The sequence below is a fragment of the Mytilus californianus genome, unplaced genomic scaffold, assembly GCF_021869535.1.
Source record: "Mytilus californianus isolate M0D057914Y unplaced genomic scaffold, xbMytCali1.0.p SCAF_5, whole genome shotgun sequence".
Lineage (NCBI taxonomy): Eukaryota > Metazoa > Mollusca > Bivalvia > Mytilida > Mytilidae > Mytilus > Mytilus californianus.
In genome coordinates, this window is record NW_026262701.1 from 56,899,097 (window position 1) to 56,920,738 (window position 21,642).

At 33.9% G+C, this 21,642-nt stretch overlaps 2 protein-coding genes across 5 annotated transcripts in view; one reads left to right on the forward strand and one right to left on the reverse strand.

Annotated features, from left to right (window-relative positions):
* Positions 1-203: 203 nt before the first annotated feature.
* Positions 204-19,049, reverse strand: LOC127702937 (malonyl-CoA-acyl carrier protein transacylase, mitochondrial-like). Of its 2 annotated transcripts, XR_007982575.1 has the most exons (5): positions 18,211-19,049; positions 16,745-16,832; positions 9,460-9,680; positions 1,994-2,077; positions 651-724 (listed from the first exon to the last, which is right to left on the reverse strand). XR_007982575.1 is itself a non-coding variant. In XM_052207256.1 (4 exons), exons 1-4 carry the CDS (start codon positions 18,868-18,870, stop codon positions 326-328), a joined length of 1,368 nt encoding a protein of 455 aa, XP_052063216.1. In that variant the 5' UTR covers positions 18,871-19,049; the 3' UTR covers positions 204-325. The 2 variants fall into 2 exon arrangements, 1 of the variants encoding a protein (XP_052063216.1); XM_052207256.1 differs by lacking the exon at positions 1,994-2,077 and having other exon boundaries at positions 204-724.
* The window catches only part of LOC127702936 (DNA replication licensing factor mcm4-A-like), a 34,776-nt gene continuing 29,352 nt past the window's right edge, over positions 16,219-21,642 (forward strand). Inside the window, exons 1-3 of one of the 3 annotated variants that reach the window (XM_052207255.1) lie at positions 16,219-16,435; positions 20,107-20,222; positions 21,145-21,180. In XM_052207255.1, the coding sequence (XP_052063215.1) occupies positions 20,135-20,222; positions 21,145-21,180 (124 nt within the window). In that variant the 5' untranslated portion in view covers positions 16,219-16,435; positions 20,107-20,134. Of the gene's footprint in view, positions 16,436-19,176; positions 19,238-20,106; positions 20,223-21,144; positions 21,181-21,642 lie in introns of those variants that run through there. The other 2 variants (XM_052207252.1, XM_052207253.1) reach the window with 2 other exon arrangements.

Below are 21,642 nucleotides of genomic sequence, written 5' to 3' on the forward strand. Positions count from 1 at the left end.
AGAGCTATAAAAGTATGAGAATGAAAACAACCATGACAAGTTTAAGGAAACGCTTTCAAAATTAAACCAGAAGGAACCAGGTCTGGCATTGGATACATTTGGTTTTCTTCATGGCTGTAGATTTGAAGGTACAAAATGTACTTGTATTATGGTTAAGGTACCCTGTTTCACAAACAGCAGAAATGACTCATTTTTCAAAATGGTTGAAAAGTGATTTGTATGATATATTTTTTTTTAAATAATTTTCCGAACATAAAAGAATTCTTAAATATCAACAACTGTATCATGCTGACTACAATTTGTAACAGAATCATTCCACTCGTCATTATACTTGTATGTTTCTGTAATTTTTAAAAGCTTTGTTGTTCATTTTGTCTAAGAAAATTCCTAGCTGATTGCCCGGTCCACATTCATATGTGTATGGAAATGCCGATTTAGTTTTGTCTCTTGTGAATAGCGTTGACATTATTTGTTCCCATTTCACTGGTTTTACCAGTTGATTAACAATGGTCTTATGGAAATTAGCATTATTCTGTAGTCTATTAGAAGTCACATTTGACAATATAGGAAATTTTGGACGATGTATTTCTATCCTTCTTAATGCATGACTGACAGGTTTCCTTGCCGAGTCCATTAAAGGAGTGTGGAAAGCACCGCTAACTGCTATACGTTTACAACTTCTTATTCCAAAATCTTTCTTATTCTTCTCTATGAAGTCTAATGCCTGTAAAATATGAATGCTTATTTGAATGAACTGCAAAAAATAATAAGCATTACAATGGTAAAATAATAATAAATCTTATAATTCCAGGTCTTTTACTTTCCAGTGTATTTGTTTTTTATATCATGTATGCACATTCATGGATCTACAATCTGTCGATACCTGTATTTTGGCATTGCACAAGGTCATGTTTTTCTCTGACTGTTTATGACCTCTTTACACTAAATCCATTGGATATTGGATGTGTACTGATTGATAATTTAGTCTTAGATGCATGATTTTTTTTATTAGTTGTTAGTGGCTATGAACTAGCTGTCAGTAACTGCGAGTAGTCTCAGATCTGTACTTAGTGTCTTTTTGTTGTTGGGATATACAAGTACCTGGCCACGTCCACTCTGTGTTTTTTTTAGATGTATTTCTATTTGTATCCATCTGATGAGTTAATCCTTTTTCAACTGATTTTTATAGTCCGTTCTTATGTTGTACTGTTACACCACTGTCCCAGGTTAGGGGGAGGGTTTGGATCCTGCTAACATGTTTAACCCCGCCACATTCTGTATGTATGTGCCTGTCACAAGTCAGGAGCCTGTAATTCAGTGGTTGTCGTTTGTTGATGTCTTACATATTTGTTTTTCGTTCATTTTTTGTACATAAATTAGGCCGTTAGTTTTCTCGTTTGGATTGTTTTACATTTGTCATTTTGGGGCCTTTTATAGCTGACTATGCGGTATGGGCTTTGCTCATTGTTGTAGGCCGTACGGTGACCTATAGTTGTTAATTTCTGTGTCATTTGGTCTCTTGTGGAGAGTTGTCTCATTGGCAATCATACCCCATCTTTTTTTTTATATATAGAAGCCAATATTTGTTTTTTTTGTATGACATTTTTTCTCATTGTATTTTTGTCACGGTATGTTTGCATCAGCAAGTATTAGTTCTTGTTATTTTATAGTATAACAACTAGCTTCAAGTGTAACTTTTTTTAACTTTTGAAGACAGGCTTAAACAACATGTGCACCAGAAATATTACTACTTTTACATTAACTTTTTGTCATTAATATACATTTTTTTCCCATAAATTAGACCTTTCATATGGCTCATCTGACATTTTATCTAAAAGATAAAGCATTGAAAAACTATTTTACTGTGTTTAGATACTTTCGTTATCACCTGGAAATTAACCTGTATATTATGACCCATGACATTGTGTTTGAATTTCAAAAGATTTGGTCAAGCAGTATTGTCATTATCATCTGGAAACAAAAGAAAACAAACCTTGTATGGTAAGTAAGGGGCATAACTCTTGAAAGGTCTAGTTCAAAACCATCAAAATCTGATTGATCTGTATTCAATAGTCCACTACAATGTGTTGAAATTCTAAATTTATTAGTAAAGCAGTACTTTGATTATCATCTGGACACTTAACTTAAGACATACAAACAGACAGACAGGAAATTTGAGATCAATATATACTGTCCCTCCAAGAGGGGCCTGATTGGGGGGGTCTCATCACGATTCACGAGTTGATTTTTTTGTCAATCACGATTCACAGAAAATAAATTTCCATGATCACGGATCACTAAAATATAAAAAAAAAAAAAATCTGTAGAAAAACGGATCACGATAGTGAAAATGCGCCGATCACGAAGAACGAAAAATAACCCATCAGGCCCCTCCTCTAAGAGGTAGGTGTATTAATATATTTGCACAGTTCACAAATTCATACTCCCATTCTCATGCTATGCTATGGAAAACACGTAAGAAACAAAACAGAACAAACATAAAATAGAAGGTGCATATTGGTGTCATAAAAGAAACAATCTTGGAATGTTAGGTTAAAATCTAATCAGCTGTTTAGGACAAGTTGAAGATACAAAATGCCTATCCTATTTGACTGGTTAAATTTTGCAGACATCAATGTCAAGTTTTTCTATGCCAAAATATGACCAAACCTCAAACTAATTGCAACAGAATGTTCTTCTTGTTTTCCTAGCTGATTTTGGGTTACTGTTGAACATATGAAAAATCGAGAAAGTTTGGATGAAGGGAAATTGTTAATTTTGAGTGAAAACCTTGGATTTTGTTGAAAAATCGCTGAAAACTGGAAATTTGCCGTTATTAAAAAACTAAAATAGCAACGTACATAATTTTTAATCAAGTCAATAGATCTTATTACAACAATGAATTTTTGAAAATATGATGAACTTCAAAGTACAGGAAGTTGAAAATTTTGGGTGAAAATGTTGGATTTTTAGCAAAAAATCGATAAAAACTGGGAATTTATGTTTTCTTAAAAAAACCAAATTCAAATAAGATTATGAGTCTTCAAATTTACTTTGTATATGTTAAATATTGAGGGAGATCAAATAATGATAAATTCGTCAAGTCAATAGATCTTATAACAACAATAAAAACCGATTGATACTTTTTCTTGAAACCAAAATAATTACGTTATAGGATAACAAAAACATGTAGTAGTTTTTACCCAAACCCCTTAACTATGCTAATTACGTTTTTTTGTGTATTCTACATAGATCTTTTGAAGTTAATTGTCACTTAATCGTCCATGTCAACTGTTTTGTTCGAATTTGTACAACCAGTTCCTTTACATTCGCCACATGCTACTGAACATTCAAGTCCGTTTTTTCTACAAGTACATCTTTTAGTGTCACAGTTTGTCTTACAATTGCATCGAATAATGTTGAGTAATTTAGAGGGAGCTGCGTCCATCGTACACTTAACTGGAACAAGGTTTCCATTAGCGACTTTCCAACCCCATTCACATGGATTTAAATTGTCCTTGTCCATCCACATTTTCATTTGAAGATAAGCCCTCTGGCTATGAAATGAAGCCGCATTTGATGTTGGCGGCAAAGTATGAATTTGAACGCACGTTTTGTTTGTCAATACTCTTGCAGCAAACTTTCTGTAGCGAAGAACGTTCAGTCCTTCATACGGAGCACCATTATATAGAGAGGAAATAATGTTTTCACCAGCAGAAATTACATCATCCTTTGTGTTTGCATTGCATAATAACTGTGCCTGAGCCTTTACAAAGTCTTGTTCTCCGAATTTCTTTAGGGTCGCTGCTTTACTGACACCGAACATTCTTGAAGTTGTGTCACAACCACTGATAGCATGAATTAAAGGTAACAGTGTACATAGCTCCTCACCAAGAAGCGATTTGGTCTTCAAAATATCCCATATTTTAATATTTGTGTTGAGTTTTGACACATTGCCAGATTTGAATATCAGCGAATTTGATGTAACGTCCGCATGATAAAGAAGGAGTACCAGAAGATCAGTGTCCTCTCCTAGCAAAACAGTTGGTTTTGTTTTCGATGACTCGATTGCAGTAAGGGCTATCAATACATCAGCATCGGCATCTGAGTGTTTAGTTTCAATTCCCTTTTCTACCATCTTTGCACTCAAGAGATTAATGAAGTTTTGCTTGTTTTCGATGTTTGCTAGAAATATTTCTTTTTTAGATTTGAAAGGAGTTCTATCCGTGAATGAAACTTTTGTGCCTATGATTCCTTTGGTGCGTCGCTGGTGAGTGGCATCTTTAGTATCTGGACCCGAGGCATATCCATCAAATACAACTATAGCATTACTGTATTTCCGTTCTACGCTGTCAACGTACCTCTGGCAAATTTCACCGAAAGAAAGTCCGCTTTGCCAGTGTATTTGATGGAGAAGAGAGCCGCCATCAATAATATACTGAGTTTTGTCGTTTTCGTTCATTTCAAATGCGCAACAATCGCCCTTTCCCCAAATAGCATCTGCAAGACTAGACTTTTGTGCTGTTCGCATGAGCCCATTTGGATCAAACATTGAACTGGGATGACTACATAGTTCATAGGTGAATATTTCAGACTGATCTTCATATATGCCATTTGATGCAGCAAGAAAGCGCTGAAAGAGAAGCTGTGAATCAACAGTAATGACATCATCATCAACTTTGATAGCCGATTTTGCACTTAAGATAATGGCCTGTTCTTTCCTTTTAAATGAAAATTCATCAATTTTCTGTCCGTCCATGGACTTTAGAATTTTAATCCCTAATTCCTTCGAATTATCAACATTGACAAATTTGTCCGCCGAGACCCCTGTTTCTATATTTCGCAAACTGGTTTCCTCTACAAAAGGATTTCTGCTGATAAGAAACGATAAAAATGTTTTCAAATCTTGACAGTCTCTCGATCTCCTTGAATCCCCACCTTCTTTATGTTGGTCACTTGTTCCATAATTGACTCCAGTAAACTCTTGCAAAGCATTGTTCATTTCCGCGCAGTCTGGCATAGATAAAATCCATTGGGCTCGCTGACCCTCTGACATACCTCTGCCCCGAGTCATACCGCCTGTCGTCTTTAAGCTTCTCATTAAAACCTGTTCTATGACCAAATCAGAAGAAAGACCTGCCCAGAATTTATCACTCCTTCTTATAACATGATAACCTGATTGTAGAAAAGCTAATACGTCAGGATGTGTTGTTTTCAAGTTCTGCATTTGTTGTAAGTATACTCGTGATGATTTGACATACAGATTGTGTCCCGAAGCTGCAAGATACGGAAGCATGTCTTTGACTGTTTGTAAATGTAGACCCCAGTTACCAGTCCTTTCAGCTTTGATGAATCTACGGAGTATATCTATCATATCCATATACTGGAACCATAGTTGTGAAGTACGAAAACTTTTGTGTGACACCCGAAAGTTATCTATCCTAGATTTTATTTGATCTAATAAAACATTTTCGCAAGCTTTTTCGACGGATATGTCCCCTTTCAGTAGTTCATCCAACATCGAATCTGCTTCATGCAACTCATCCGAAAGGTCCTCAGCGTTCATATCAGTAATGTCGGTATTTATGTAATTTGCCGGATTAATATCATTGGTTCCACTCTCATTTTCGATTTGATCTGGAAGTGGTATGCCGTATATGTGTGACAAGATTATTGACGTGAGAGCTGTGTCTATCAGGAAATGTGCCCTTACTGCTCGTGCAATAGCCTTTCCACTAGTCATATGAGTTACTGCATTTGGTGCATACACTGTTTCAAGTAGCTCAGTAATTCCAGATCCTTCCATCAAGTGACCAATGCCGCCTACAAAACTCATTTCTAAATGAAAGCCTCCAAGTCTCAAGATAACTGACTTTAAAGGACTATCCAATGGTTCATCTTTAATTATGTTCATTGCCTTCCAATAGAGGGGTTGATCAAATGTCAAAATAGGTGAACAATGTTGAGCCTTTGCTTGCTTGCTTATGAAGTTAAGTGTTGAATTTATACATGTGAGATCACTAGGATTCATGTCTATCATTGGCAAAAAAACAACAGATGATTTTCCTGGATAATCACCGTCCATCACTTTGTGCATAATGGCTGACCAACTAGGTTGGTTGCATGTCAAAGGCCAGCATACTTTTGACAGAAGGTCTAACTTCCACGTTGTATCGACCATATTTGGCTCATAATTCATGGTTGCGAACTCTGCCTGTAACGATTGTTTAGATTGCATCTTATAATAATCTATGTTAATCTTCGCTAAGTCAGAGACTTCCTTTAGTGTGGGAGACAGCCTAGGGACAGCTTTGTCAAGTCTAAATCCTGGAGTTACAGCTGCAATCATGCCCATACCATGAAATGTTCCATGACCATAAAGTGCGCAGGTTATGGTCTACGTTATCAGCTATATACTGAACGAAAGTGTCATTCCCAAACTGTGTGTCGGTTCTGTCATGAGCAGCAGCAGCAGCATTAAGTTCAAACCTTTGAACCTCTGTGTAAGAAGAAGCAAAACCAAGAGTGTTCAATGTGTCCAACAAAAACCTTGATCCAAAGTGATGATGCATTTGTACACTGAGGGCAATTTGTAGCGGTGCAATAAGTGTTCTTGGTCGGGTTGCCTGAATTATAGCTTGACCAACAGATGCAACTTTAACAGTAGAGTCGTTTTGACTAAATAATGCACTTAGAAATGTTCGTAACGAATCTGGGACAAAGGCAGTGTTTTGCTGTGAGTTTATATCAACAGAAGACGGATATATAGATTTTGAATCTTTAAGGCTCATAATATCTGCTTTTATTAGCTTAGCTGCTGTTTCTATCATCGACAGCTTTTCATCTTCTGGACTCTTAGATGATGGTCTTCTGTTAAATTCGTTCAGTATAGATGATGCTGTTCTCCTAAATGTGACTATATTCGACTCTCCGTTTACTTCCGTGATGATGATATCGGATCCAAAATGAGTTTGCAGTCTCTTTTTCATGTGCACCACACTATACGCCTTCTCTCCGCAAATTTCTTCCATAGCCTGAACAAGATCGCTTACGGTTGCAGGTTCGTCTTGTGTTTCTTCTAATTGTCTAACTATTTGCAGGAAAGCTTTCTCTGGTAAATCTTCTTTTGGTCGTCCTGGTGTCGTTCGTTTGACCTCTTTGTTTGCTTGCTTCGAAACGGGGATTTGCTTACCAGTTCTAAAATTAACACTACATGTTTGGTGGTATATTGCATCTGCAGCGTGCAAATCGGATGGCGCAATGTTTATCCTCCTCAAAACGTTTTCGGACCATTCATCATTTCTTTCTTTGCAGATGTTTCTAAGGGTCTTAGAAAAATCTGTTGTCCTGACAGGAAACACGTCGATTTCCCTTTTGCTTTCCGAAAATTTTGCATAATTTCCACAAAATAAACAGTTCTTCTGGAACTCGAAAACAGGAGTGGAAGAGCGTAAGTCACGACTTAGCTCGGTTGTCGATAAATTCTTGTCTCGCAAGTCCTTCTTGATTGAATTAGCGTTTATGTAATCACGTCGACATTTCTGATGAACTTTTTGTCCTGGAGTTGTGTCGATCGTATCATTTCTGGTTTGGCTGGTCCTATTAACTGTGTTACATCCTTTTTCTCTTAGTTGTGTTATTTCTTCACCATTGTTTAGAGAAACCCGACAGAAAAAACAAGCATCCATCATTACCTAAAAAAATGATAAAACTGTTAAGACGAGATTCAATTAATTTGGTTTTGCTTTCATATTATTTTATCAAAAGATTTGTTTTGGATACAATATTAAAAAAGATCTATGTTGACTTTTTTTATACTATAAAATAATTCATATGTAGTGTCTGTACTCATTTTGATTCAGGATTACAACAGTTATTTTTTTCAGTTTGTTAATAGTTTCTATTTGTCGATATTCTGGTTCTATTTGTACTTTCCGCCGTAGTTCATTGTGTTTTTATTACTTTATCATGTTAACGCTTATACAGAAACATATGACATTAATACAAGTATTAAGTGGCGCCCCTCCTCCTTTTCGGGTAAAATACCTGCTTGATGTATGCACAGAAAAACAACAGTAATAAAAATTGCCCCAAAATGTAATATGAAGTTTGATAGAGTGCCTTTCCCCTGCTTGGTGCATGGTAGCTCAGTTAAATTGTATAATAGTAGCTTTGTTAAACTGGACAATTCAAATGTCCCTCTATCATTTGATTAATAAATATTCATCTTATTTTGGTAAAACAATTTGTCTTTGATTTGATTTTTAAATTTTATTATCAGTACAACTTCCTTTTTCCATGAATTCAATTTTGTTGGAATGTAACCTTTTTGGCACTAACGGCGTTCCATACTTTTTTTTTTCCGTCAGCAACTCCTGGCAGTAGACTATAATTTGTTTTTTACGGGGCGATTTATATATGAAATGTATATAATTTAGTCCAAATATAAAAAGCAGAGCTGTTTTACACGTGATTTGTGGTTTAGAGACCTCGTCAAACCGAAATGAACTCATTTCTGCCCTGTACTACTTTTTGCCGTCTCCCGTGTATTTACGCCTTTCAAAAACACCAAAAATACCTTGCATGACAGCTTTTACTCTTAAGAGTGCTAAATACATATAAAACTTTTATATATAAGTCTTATATTTACTTACCAGAATGAAAAGGATGGACACTAGATGCGTCGTCTGCAGTTGACCATTACGAGTTGTCTCCCATATCGTCATTCTCAATCTACGGGCGCCATATCTTTCCATAATATTTGAAGTAAAATCTTGATTTTTTTTTCGCCAAAATTGACGACTTTCCCCTATTTCGATTTTTCTCGATTTTTAATATGTTTCTTATACGTTATATCTCTCACGAATTCCGCAAAAAACATTTCTGTTGCAATTAGTTTGAGGTATAACCATAGAATGACTGGACTACTGGGTTCCTGTGCATTGTACTTAACACATACCTGTCTATACGGGTACCAGTTTTCTTATTAAAAAAAAAAAGAACAATGATTCAGATAACTGATTCACTTTATAACTATACCAGTGTAAGTAAAAAATATTGTTGTCATTACAGAAAGATGAAAATACTGAAAGGGGTTTAGGAGGAATAACTGATAAAAAAGGAGTAGGGGGAATGGAAAACAAAACAAACAAATGAATGATAAGACATACACCAGGATTACTACACAACTTCCACTTTGCTTAGGGGGAATAAAAAGGTGGCAAATACACAGAAAATAACATCTTTGGACGTATACAAGAAAGAATGTCAAAGTTTGTCTATATATTGTCTAATATCAGTTAGGAATAGATTTTAAAACTGTGTCTTGTACAACATATTTCTCGACTCTTGACGTTTAAATTTTAATTATTGTTAGCCTTTCAGTCATAAATTAAAAAAATTAAATTTCTCAGTACAGAAACTGTGAAGCTCATTCAAAATAGAAGAACCTCTTTGTACCTCATCATGTCCAGCTATGACTTTAACCTCAGGGAACAGGTAGCTGGCTATTTTACACACAGGATCTTCTATGTGGTGGTGCTCCTTACAATACTGTTTAGCAGCTTCTGTAGCTAGGTTCAGTTTGGTTCCCCAGAAACAAAACACTGTCATCATTCCACTAGGAGTCTCCTCTGAGGCTCGCTGCATTGCCTGGGCTCTTACTTTGACCACGCTGAGGGCTGAAAATAGTGACAGATAATGAGAATAATAAACTGTTGACACAGAGATATGTCTCACTTTTTGTAATTTTGAGAGTATAACGCAAATGTTGAAATTAAAATGGCAATACTTAAAAATGTAAACTATGCAAAACATTCAAAGTCAATGAACCATGACTAAGGTGCAGGGCCAAATAAACTCAATGGAAATGAGAAATGCAAATGCTTATACAACAGCATACCACATGTATATCATTGACTTATCATAAGTGGTTCCCTTTTAACTTACCCAAACACAAACTTTAACATGTACATGTACACTATATATATATAGCTACCAGTATGTAAAATATTCAGAGTCAATAGACCATGACTGAGGGGAAGGAGCCAAATAATCTCTATGGAAATAAGATGTGCCAAACCTTATAAATCTTCATACCACATACCATTGATACACCACTAGTAGTTCCCAAAAAACTGACCTATTCACAAACTAATACATGTAAACTAAGCTAAAGTTTCAAAGTCAATAGACCATGGCTGAGGGGTCGAGCCAAATAATCTCCATGGAAACGAGATGTGCAGCCAAATAATCTCCATGGAAACGAGATGTGCCAATGTTAATACAACTGCATACCAAATACCACTGACCTAGCACTAATGGTGCCCCATCGACTGACCTAATCACAAACTAGTACATTGTTCACGCTGCTACCAATGAAACCAGAAACAGCCCGCCTAAGTCTGGCTTTTTCAACTTCGTCAAACCATGACAAAAACTGAAAGCTTTGAATGTTCAATTTGACAAAGTAAAGTTTTGTGGCAATAACTGTTTTGCCATGGTTGAGATATTCTTATTTTTCATTGTCTTTATTAAATTGTTTCTTGTGAGAATTTAGATACGAGTAAAAAGAGATTGGTATATGTTAATGAGATAGCAATCTGAGGACATAAATAAACTGTTAACACAGAGATATGTCTCGCCTTTTTGTTATTTTGAAAGTAAAATGTAAATGTTGAAATTAAAATGGCAATACTTTAAAGGGGAATTAGCTGTCAAATTCATGTTCACCGATTTGACTCAAATTCTCATATTTGATTTATAACATACTAAAACGTATACCCAAATTACAATTAGTCTGAATTAAACAATTAACAATGCATGGACTCGATAATATATATCAGCTTTTCGTGTGTATTTTAGTCTAGACGCCATCTAATTAACCATTGAGATGACCTCCGAAGACTGCCGACGGTCACATAACCCGATATGAACATAAACATAAATATAAAGAGATAGCGACCTTACAGTGCAATTGGACTTTTCTAGGTCTGTTTGATTTCATGTTATAGGTTAAATAAAATGCTTCGCTGGGCGCAGCTTGATACGACCGCAGAGGTCGAACCCTGAACAGTTGGGGCAAGTATGGACACAACATTCAAGCTTGATACAGCTCTGAATTTGGATTGTGATTAAATATTTGACACAGCATAGGTTTCTGACACAGAAAGAATGTGGCCTAAGAACTTCAATTTTTTTAATTTACCTATTATGGTCCAATGCCCAAAATCAAAATACATGGTTAGATTCAGCATATCAAAGAACCCCATATATTCAATTTTTGTTGAAATCAAACAAAGTTTAATTTTGGACCCCAACTTGGACCAACTTGAAAACTGGTCCCATAATCAAAAATCTAAACACATGTTTAGATTCAGCATATCAAAGTACCCCAAGAATTCAATTTTTGTTAAAATCAAACTAAGTTTAATTTTGGACCCTTTGGACCTTAATGTAGACCAATTTAAAAAAACGGGACCCAAAATTAAAAATCTAAAAACACGGTTAGATTTGGTATATAACAGAACCCCAATAATTCAATTTTAGATGAAATCAAACAAAGTTTAATTTTGGACCCTTTTGACCTCAATATGAACCAATTTGATAGCGGGCCCACAAAATAAAAAATCTAAATACATGGTAAGATTCAGCATATCAAAGAACCCCATATATTCAATTTTTGTTGAAATCAAACAAAGTTTAATTTTGGACCCCAATTTGGACCAACTTGAAAACTGGGCCAAAAATCTAAAATCTAAATACATGTTTAGATTCAGCATATCAAAGAACCCCATATATTCAATTTTTGTTGAAATCAAACAAAGTTTAATTTTGGACCCCAACTTGGACCAACTTGAAAACTGGTCCCATAATCAAAAATTTAAACACATGTTTAGATTCAGCATATCAAAGAACCCCAAAAATTCAATTTTTGTTAAAATCAAACTAAGTTTAATTTTGGACCCTTTGGACCTTAATGTAGACCAATTTAAAAAACGGGACCCAAAATTAAAAATCTAAATACACGGTTGGATTTGGCATATCAAAGAACCCCAATAATTAAATTTTTGATGAAATCAAACAAAGTTTAATTTTGGACCCTATTGACCTCAATATGAACCAATTTGATAGCGGGCCCACAAATAAAAAATCTAAATACATGGTAAGATTCAGCATATCAAAGAACCCCATATATTCAATTTTTGTTGAAATCAAACAAAGATTAATTTTGGACCCCAATTTGGACCAACTTGAAAACTAGGCCAAAAATCTAAAATCTAAATACATGTTTAGATTCAGCATATCAAAGAACCCTATATATTCAATTTTTGTTGAAATCAAACAAAGTTTAATTTTGGACCCCAACTTGGACCAACTTGAAAACTGGTCCCATAATCAAAAATTTAAACACATGTTTAGATTCAGCATATCAAAGAACCCCAAGAATTCAATTTTTGTGAAAATCAAACTAAGTTCAATTTTGGACCCTTTGGACCTGAATGTAGACCAATTTAAAAACGGGACCCAAAATTAAAAATCTAAATACACGGTTAGATTTGGCATATCAAAGAACCCCAATAATTCAATTTTTGATGAAATCAAACAAAGTTTAATTTTGGACCCTTTTGACCTCAATATGAACCAATTTGATAGCGGGTCCACAAATAAAAAATCTAAATACATGGTTAGATTCAGCATATCAAAGAACCCCAAGAATTCAATTTTTGATGAAATCAAACAAAGTTTAATTTTGGACCCTTTTGACCTCAATGTGGACAAAGTTGATAATGGGGCCCAAAAATCAAAAATCTAAATACATGGTTAGATTCAGCATATCAAAGAACCCCATATATTCAATTTTTGTTGAAATCAAACAAAGTTTAATTTTGGACCCCGATTTGGACCAACTTTAAAACTGGGCCCATAATCAAAAATCTAAATACATGTTTAGATTCAGCATATCAAAGAACCCTAAAAATTCAATTTTTGTTAAAATCAAACTAAGTTTAATTTTGGACCCTTTTGACCTTAATGTAGACCAATTTGAAAACGGAACCAAAAATTAAGAATCTAAATACACGGTTAGATTCGGCATATCAAAGAACCCCAATAATTCAATTTTTGATGAAATCAAACAAAGTTAAATTTTGGACCCTTTGGACCTCAATGTGGACCAATTTAAAAACGGGGCCCAAAATCCAAAAACTTAATACTTGGTTAGATTCAGCATATTAAAGAACCCCAAGAATTCAAAAATAAAACCCCATTGAAATTGATCAAGAAATAAGCAATTCATCAAAGTATCTTCTTTTGCACAATACTGTGCAATTGAATATTTCTTGCTATTGTGCAATACTGTACAATTGACAATTTCTTGCTATTGCGCAATATTGTGCTATTGGATATTTCTTGCTATTGCGCAATACTGTGCAATTGAAGATTTCTTGCTATTGCGCAATACTGTGCAATTGAAGATTTCTTGCAATTGTGCAATACTGTGCAATTGAAAATTTCTTGCTATTGCACAATACTTATTATATAATGATTTACACATCCTGTTTGGTGTGTATCTCCTACCATATCATTATTATTTGCTTTTAAATATTAATCAGAAATAACCAACTTAAAATGGAAAATTTTAAAAGAATAAAAAAAAGGAAAAAAAGAAAAAAAAAAAAATCCCCCCCCCAAATTTTTTGAACCCCCTTATGATTCATCACCCCCAAACTCAATCCCAGCCTTCCCTTTGTGGTATGGTACCTTGCAGTACAATTTCAGAGAGATCCATACACTTGAACACAAGTTATTGTCTGGAAACTAGAAAAATGCTTATTTTTGGCCCCTTTTTGGCCCCCTTTTCCTAAACGTTTCGGGCAATTACCCACAAACTCAATTCCAGCTTTCCCTTTGTGATATGGAACCTTGTAGTACAATTTCAGAAATATCCAAACACTTACACACAAGTTATTGTCATGAAACTAGAAAAATGCTTGTTTTTTGCCCCTTTTTTGGCCCCTAATTCCTAAAATTTTGAGGCAATTACCCCCAAAATCAATTACAGCCTTCCCTTTGTGATATGGAACCTTGTGGTACAATGTCAGAGAGATCCATACACTTACACACAAGTTATTGTCTGGAAGTTACAAAAATGCTTATTTTTGGCCCCTTTTTGGCCCCTAATTCCTTAACTGTTGGTACCATAACCCCCAAAATCAATCCCAACCTTCCTTTTGTGGTATTGAACCTTATGGTAAAATTTCATGGAGATCCATTCACTTAAACTAAAGTAAGAGTGCGAAAACCAATGTGTCTTCGGACGACGCCGGACGACGACGACGACGACGACGACGACGCCAACGTCATACCAATATACGACCAAAAAATTTTCAATTTTTGCGGTCGTATAAAAAAAATTTTCAATTTTTGCGGTCGTATAAAAAAAATAAGTTAATGATCATTTTTACCTGTAAAAGAATGATTTTTTTGTGGATCGAATCAGTCAACGAAATGGTTCACCTTTGTTTCACTTTCAATGTTAACATTCTCTTCCTTTTAATGGCTAAACACAACCAATACATGCGTAACCAATCTCTAGCTAATGGGTTAAATTGAAGGTCACATGAATACGGATTCAATGAGGTCGAATTATTCACTTGCAAGTGAATAATTCAACAGTGATGTTTCTTAACTTATTTTGACAAAATTGAATTAAACTGGCTATTAAAAGCCAATTATTATTTCATTATTTCACTTTCATTAATGATTGAACAAAAAAAATCATATTTCATTTTTTTTATTATATCTCGTAACTAATGCCCCTTTAACATGTACTTTAAGAAAAATATTCAGTGAATGAGCTAGGACTGAAGGTAAAAGGGCATACCAAATATCATTGACTTACCAACAGTGGTTCCCCATAAACTGACATAATCACTAACTAATACATGTAAACTAAGCAAAAGTTTCAAAGTCAATAGACCATGACTGAGCTAAGCCAAATAATCTTTATGGAAATGAGATGTGCCAAAGCTAATACAACTGCATACCAAATATCATTGACCTACCACTAGTGGTTCCCCATAAACTGACTTATTCACAAACTAATACATTGTTGTCGCCGCCTACACCTGAAACAGCATACCTATGTCTCACTTTTTGACTCTGTCAAGGCGGAACAAAAACCAAAGGACATCTAAAGGTCAACAAACTTATTGTACTTTTTTCTTATGATGACAGCACCTGTTTGTTTATCAAGACAATATCATTTCCACTGATTTATTTTTTTTTTTTATTTTTAGCTGCTGATTTTCTTTTCAGTTATAGTGTTGTTGATTTTAAGAAGACATTTCATAAAAGTTCATTCAGTTAAAAAATCACACTAGCTAATGTTGAACGATTCACCAAAAAATATGGTAATTGCTGGTGACTGAAGGGAATCACATATTAGTAATATAATAATGTATAAAAAAAATTATTGATACATAGTAATAAGTTAGTAATCAGATAATGAAAGTGTCATTCTCTCATGGGTAGATCTTTATAATAGTAATTAAAAACAATCTAGAGTTATCTCTCTTTAAACAATTTATGAAGCTTATGGGGCAGTTACGGCTAGCCAATTCTCTGCAAGAGTATGCAACATATGGTCTGGATGACAAAGGGGGAGATTTGTGTGAACTTAGAAATGGTTATCTCCCCCTAATTGAGTACCTGTACCAAGTCAGGCTATCTGGACCATGACCTTGTTGCTCAATTTGTTTTTCTTTGATGGTCTTTTGTATTGTTCAATATTTTTAGTAAATTCTATTTATCCTTTTTTCTGCATTATTAATAATCAGGGATCCCCATGATCTATTTTAAAATGGCACATCACCATTGTCTAATAATCTCTTCCATGGTTCCGCCACAATCAATTTGACAGTTTTTAGAAAAGATATGTAAATGTGTGATAATCAGTGTTATATTTCTTTCATGATTATATGCTTATAATAGGCCCTGTGATTAGGCTCAATGAAAGTTTTTAGTAATTACATTTATAGCTTAAGCATTTTGTGCTCAATTCAATCAAACTAATAAATCTCGTAATTGCAAGACTGTGTCACTAAACTATATAAAAAAAAAAAAAAAAAGAGGCTGTCAGATTGACAGCAAACCGGATTTTCCTGCATGAAATGATATTTGCAAATCTGGACCCCCAAACAGGATCAAGTAAAATAAATAAATGAATTTTTGTAGGGTTCAGAAATGGAAAGGCCAAAATCAATCACTTTTAGCTACTAAAAGGTCTACAACTGAACAAGGATAAAAGCAAAAATAGTGAAAATCGAACCTGACCTTCATTTAGCATGTTTAGCCACAGGAAGCAACAAATATATAAATTTGAAAAGATTTCGCCAAAGTGTTTTCAAGTTATTGCAAGGACAACACTCTACATGTAAGTATCACTTTTCACCTACCTTACTTAAAGGAGTACACCTCAACGACGATAAAATCTAAAATCGTAAAATTGAAATTGACCTTCATTTAGTCACAGGAAACAACATATATCTAAATTTGAAAAGATTTCGTCAAAGCGTTTCCAAGTTATTGCACGGAAATAGTTTGGCGGTCGCCTGCCTGCCTGCAGTACATCACCAAATTTTCCTTTGGAAATCAGGTTAAAAATGAAATTCAATTAAGGAATCACATTTAAACAAACAATCTAAATATATATAGCTATACTACTATATGTAAGTACATGTACCATCTTCAAAAGACATCATTCCAGCAAATACCATAGCAGCAAACTCTCCAACACTGTAACCAGCTGTAGCAATGGTATTCTCTATACCCTGTTATACAACAAAATTATGATATAAATGTACTTATCAATTAATTTTCCATATAACTTGATTTTAAGTGACTTAACCATGTTAACACTAAATAAGTTGGGTGTCGTTTACAGAGCAAATATAGATCATATTCAAGAACATTTAAGGTACTGGCTACAATTACCTGAAAATAGTAACAAAAAGTAATACATGTCAAAGTCATGCATGTATAAGAAATAATTATTGTTACTTTCAAGACTAATTGCCGAAACGTATTTCTGTACAAGAAATTACATGTAACAATAATATAATACATACAATGTCATATGAAACTTCAAATTTAAAAAAAATGTTGAATGTTTTAAATACTTGAAAGGCTAAGTTTTACTATGAAAGAAGTGTATGTGAACTTTCTTGTAAAAGTAAATCCTTTATATTATAAAAATCTTCATAAATGTACTGCTATTCAATTATTGTCTTCCGGTACACTAATTGGCTAATCCCACATGGAGATTTTGAAAAGTTGGCAGGTACATGTATGCAGTCAAGGGTCTAGCTTAAATAAGTTATTTGAGAAAAATAACATACATGTCGTTATTGTGGGCTAAAATATAAAAAAAACTGTGATAACGTTTGTATATTACATGTTTCAAAGAGGCAATATACATACTTTACTTTGTTAAATTGTATACAAGTTCTATTGGTATTATTATTGTCTTTATCATGTTTATGTATACTTAAACTTTTGATAGATATAACAGTTTATAATTTGCCAATCATGTATAGTACACCTATGTTTTTACAGAAAATATATGCCTGTAATAACTAAAGGGTGTTATTACAGCTTTTCTACATGTCTTCGAAGCCATTTCTCAGACATATATCACAATGTGTTTTAATTCATTGTAAGAAATAATGATCAGAGCATGTGATGAGGTTCTGCGCAAGCTTCCCAGTAACTAATTCCCAAGTGTCTCATTTTATAAGTTACATGCCTGTAATAACTAAGCCTTGTAGTGTATCCCTTAAAAGCTTTGTCTCATTGATTTACCATGGTTGATAAAAAATGTATTAATTTAATTGGAAATATTATCAAGGTTATGCATTAAGTTTCTGCGCAAAGTTTCAAGAAATCCCTTGAGTCCACTAAAAATAAAAATATAATTTGATATATTAACTAATAACAAACATATGTTACTACAGATTAAGAAATAAGGAGCAGACAACTCATGAAAGTACATGTATCTGTAATAACACATGTATGTTATTTTTCTCTAATAACTTATTTAGGTTAGACCCTTGACTGGTATGTACAAATGTATATGGGGAGGGGGAACAGTTCAGGGAAGATCAGCTTGGTGTTAGTAACTTCTTTAATTGAGAATTTATTATTGTTCACCTGAAAGTTTTCTTCTTTTAATCTCTCAATAGCTGCGACCGATGTCACAAATACAGCAGGCTGACAATGTATGGTTTTATCAAGTTCTGATTTTGGACCATAAAGACATAGTTTCAGTAAATCATATTTTAGTATTTCACTAGCATGATCATAAAGTCCTTTGACACCTGGAAAGGGTAACAACTGTTTACCCATGCCAACAAACTGGCTTCCTTGCCCAGGAAAGAAAGTAAATGATTTTGTCTCTGGGTCAATTTCTGGTCTTATTATTTGTGAATGTTTTTCGTGTTCTTTTGATTTTTTATTTTCATCAACATCTGATGAAAAAGTCTCTACAAATCCCTTATCTTTATCTGAATTTGTAATCATATCATCAAGCATTCCCTTGACTTGAAGTTTGCCATGGTTTTCAGATTCTAATGTCCTACTAACACTAACAGACCTAGAATGTGATGAACGTAACGAATCAGCTTGTCGTTTCCTATATCTTCTAGGTACATAACTTGCATCGCTTGCAATGTCGCCTGATGGAGAATGGCTTGTTTGTTCGTCTGTTTTCCTAGAACAAAACATCCGAAGACAGTTAAGAAACCTGGCATCAGTTAAAAACTGTCTTTGCGCGACCGAGAAAATAGAGTCTTTTAACAACAATGGGAACATGATCTTAAAGTTAGTCGCTTAGTTCTAAGGTATCAATCACTTATAAGTGCGACAATGGGTAAGAATTTGGCCTCCTTGTCCATGTGCTAGTGTTTACAATTAGGTATCGAAAATGAGTCGTGCTCCGAAAATGAGATCAACGTGTTTACGACAAATATCATATTCAACAGGATTCTGATACAAAAATTCTACTTTTAGCATATTTGATCTATTGTGATGAAATTTGAGTTTTCTTTTAGACCATGTTTGCTAAAGCCGAGAAAGAACAAAAAATCTTTCACCGGAAGTGAAATGAAATATTTCCCGCGAATTTCAACACGTGACAAAGAGCCATCACAAAACAACAAAAAAAAGATCTAACAGTAAGGTATTGACAAACTTGATTTTAAACTATGTATACAATGCTTATTGACAGTTTCGGTTGTTCAGTTTATTCTTCAAAATGCAGCTTCAGAGGCTTCACAATATAGTTTTTACTTGTGCTCTGATTTTTACAGGCCCGACATATATTTTACAAGCCTGGGCTGGGCCTGCGGTTCAGTATGATTTGTGTACTAAAATACAATAAAAATTACAAATTATACAATATATGTTGTTATCAAATTAAGGTACCTCGGAATGCAATGACCAGGATAGATTCATACTTCAGTTGGTTAACTTAAAATGGTCACAGACACAGGAAAAAAAGTCCACTTTGATATGTATGTCGGAATAATCTTCCAATTTTGTACAAGTAGCGAAAAAGTCACAAAAAGTTATTTCATGATGAGGAACTCAAAAAAATAGTTTTATTTCTGGTTGCCCGAACAACCCTTATTAATAGGTGTCGACCCTTCTTTTCTTCTGAAAAAATAAAGTAAATATATGTCAGCATTTTTTGCTGTGATGGGGGAAAAAGCCCTACCTTAAGGATTTCCTCAAATCGTCTGGATCTAATTGAAATAAAGTTCACAATAAATTAAATACATGTTATTACCCAAAATAAAAGAAAAAACAAACAAACAAAATAAAAGAAAGAAAGAAAAAAAATACTGTAAAATTTATGAAATTTTATGAAAATTTTGTGTTTAGCTCTGAAGATGATTTCCTTTTAATGTAGTGATGGTTTTTTTTATTGCCAAGCATGAGACTTTTACTTATCATGCTTATATGCAATTTATGTCAGGAAGACAGTGTTTTTCAACCCTTTTGTACTTTGTTATAAAAATAATGTACATGTATCTATTTATTTTGTAGAATAAACCTTTTTGGTTGACAACCCAACATGTCTGAACCACTGACACCTCGTAGAAGTAAACGAGGGAGGACATCAGAGCCCACTTCTCCAACAACAGATGAAAATGCTAAAACTCGTAAGGTTATTTAGGAAATGATTTGTTAATTATGTTTTATGTATGACATACATTTCAGGATATTGATTCAGGAAGTATGGCAATTTGTTGACTTTTTCACTAGCATGGCTAGTCTTAAGGAGGGAACAGACAAGTCACAAAGATTGACACAAAATATAACATTCCAAATTGGCGGTTTGGCTCTCTTTACGTTGAAAAACAGTGATTTTAATCTCTTGGTATTGCACTTTCAGTCTAAATTTGGTAGGGTTATAACCAAATTCAGGTTGATATTCAGAAAAAAACAACACTGGTAATCATACATGTACCAAATCTCCATACTTTTATAAACTTGTATGAAGGATAAATGTGTAATAGATTGGGCTATTCCATTAAAATGTATGTGGGAGGGTAGGAAGGGAAGTTTAATTATTGAATGTGGATCATGGGTCTTTTTTCAGTATGTGTCTATTACCAATATGCATAATTATCTAAAATGGTTCTTTGTTGTAGGGATATTTTGAAAGTCCTTTCCTACCCTCCCACATACATTTTAATGGAAAAGCCCTTATTAACATGTACATTTCTTCCATAATAAGAACTTGCCTATAAATTTTGTAATACATGTACAAGTGTAACTCTATAGGGTTATGGACTTGACTGTTTAACCTCAGATTTTGTATAAATATTAGATTCAAAAGCCTACTCATTATTCTAAGCTATTTCATTTTCAATTCTTATGAAGATAGTAAAAAATCGCATGTCCACTCCAAAATTAAATGAAGCTGTAGTGTTCATTGGATTTTAATTTCTATTAAGATGAAGCTTATGTAAAACAATATTTTAAGCATGTATGCTTCAGCATGTAATTCAGTATGCAAACATAGTATTTTTTAACTTCCTGCATTCTTAATTTAATCATTCATTTGTTTTATATTTTAAGCAACCAGAAAAAGTGGAAGATCAGGTGCAACAACACGTATGTATATATATTGCCACATTATTTTGTGCTGCCATTGTTTCTAAAGCTGTAAAAAAAAAATGGTGATTTGGCAAAATTAGCATTGAAAGGGGTCATAAAAATTACCGTTGTAGAAAGGTATCAACTTAGAAATCCACTGGTCAGTGTAAATCACAAGAGTCCAACTTAAGGTTGAAGTTTCCCGTGTAGGCCAGTATAACTTGTCTGAAGCTATCAGAGTGAATCTAATTAATACCAAAAAAATTATTTGTATCAGGGCTCACACTACTTCAAAATCATAGGGAGAAGTGACTTCTTTTTTTGAATCTAGTAGGGAGAAGTGGTGAATTTTGGAAGAGAAGTGCTTGTTCGCTTGCGGCACTGCAATGTTTTTTTTATATAGGAGTTAAATTCATACCTGAGTCAATTAAAGTAAAAGTTGTTTCAGTTTATGTCTTAAATAGTCATTTATAGTTGCAT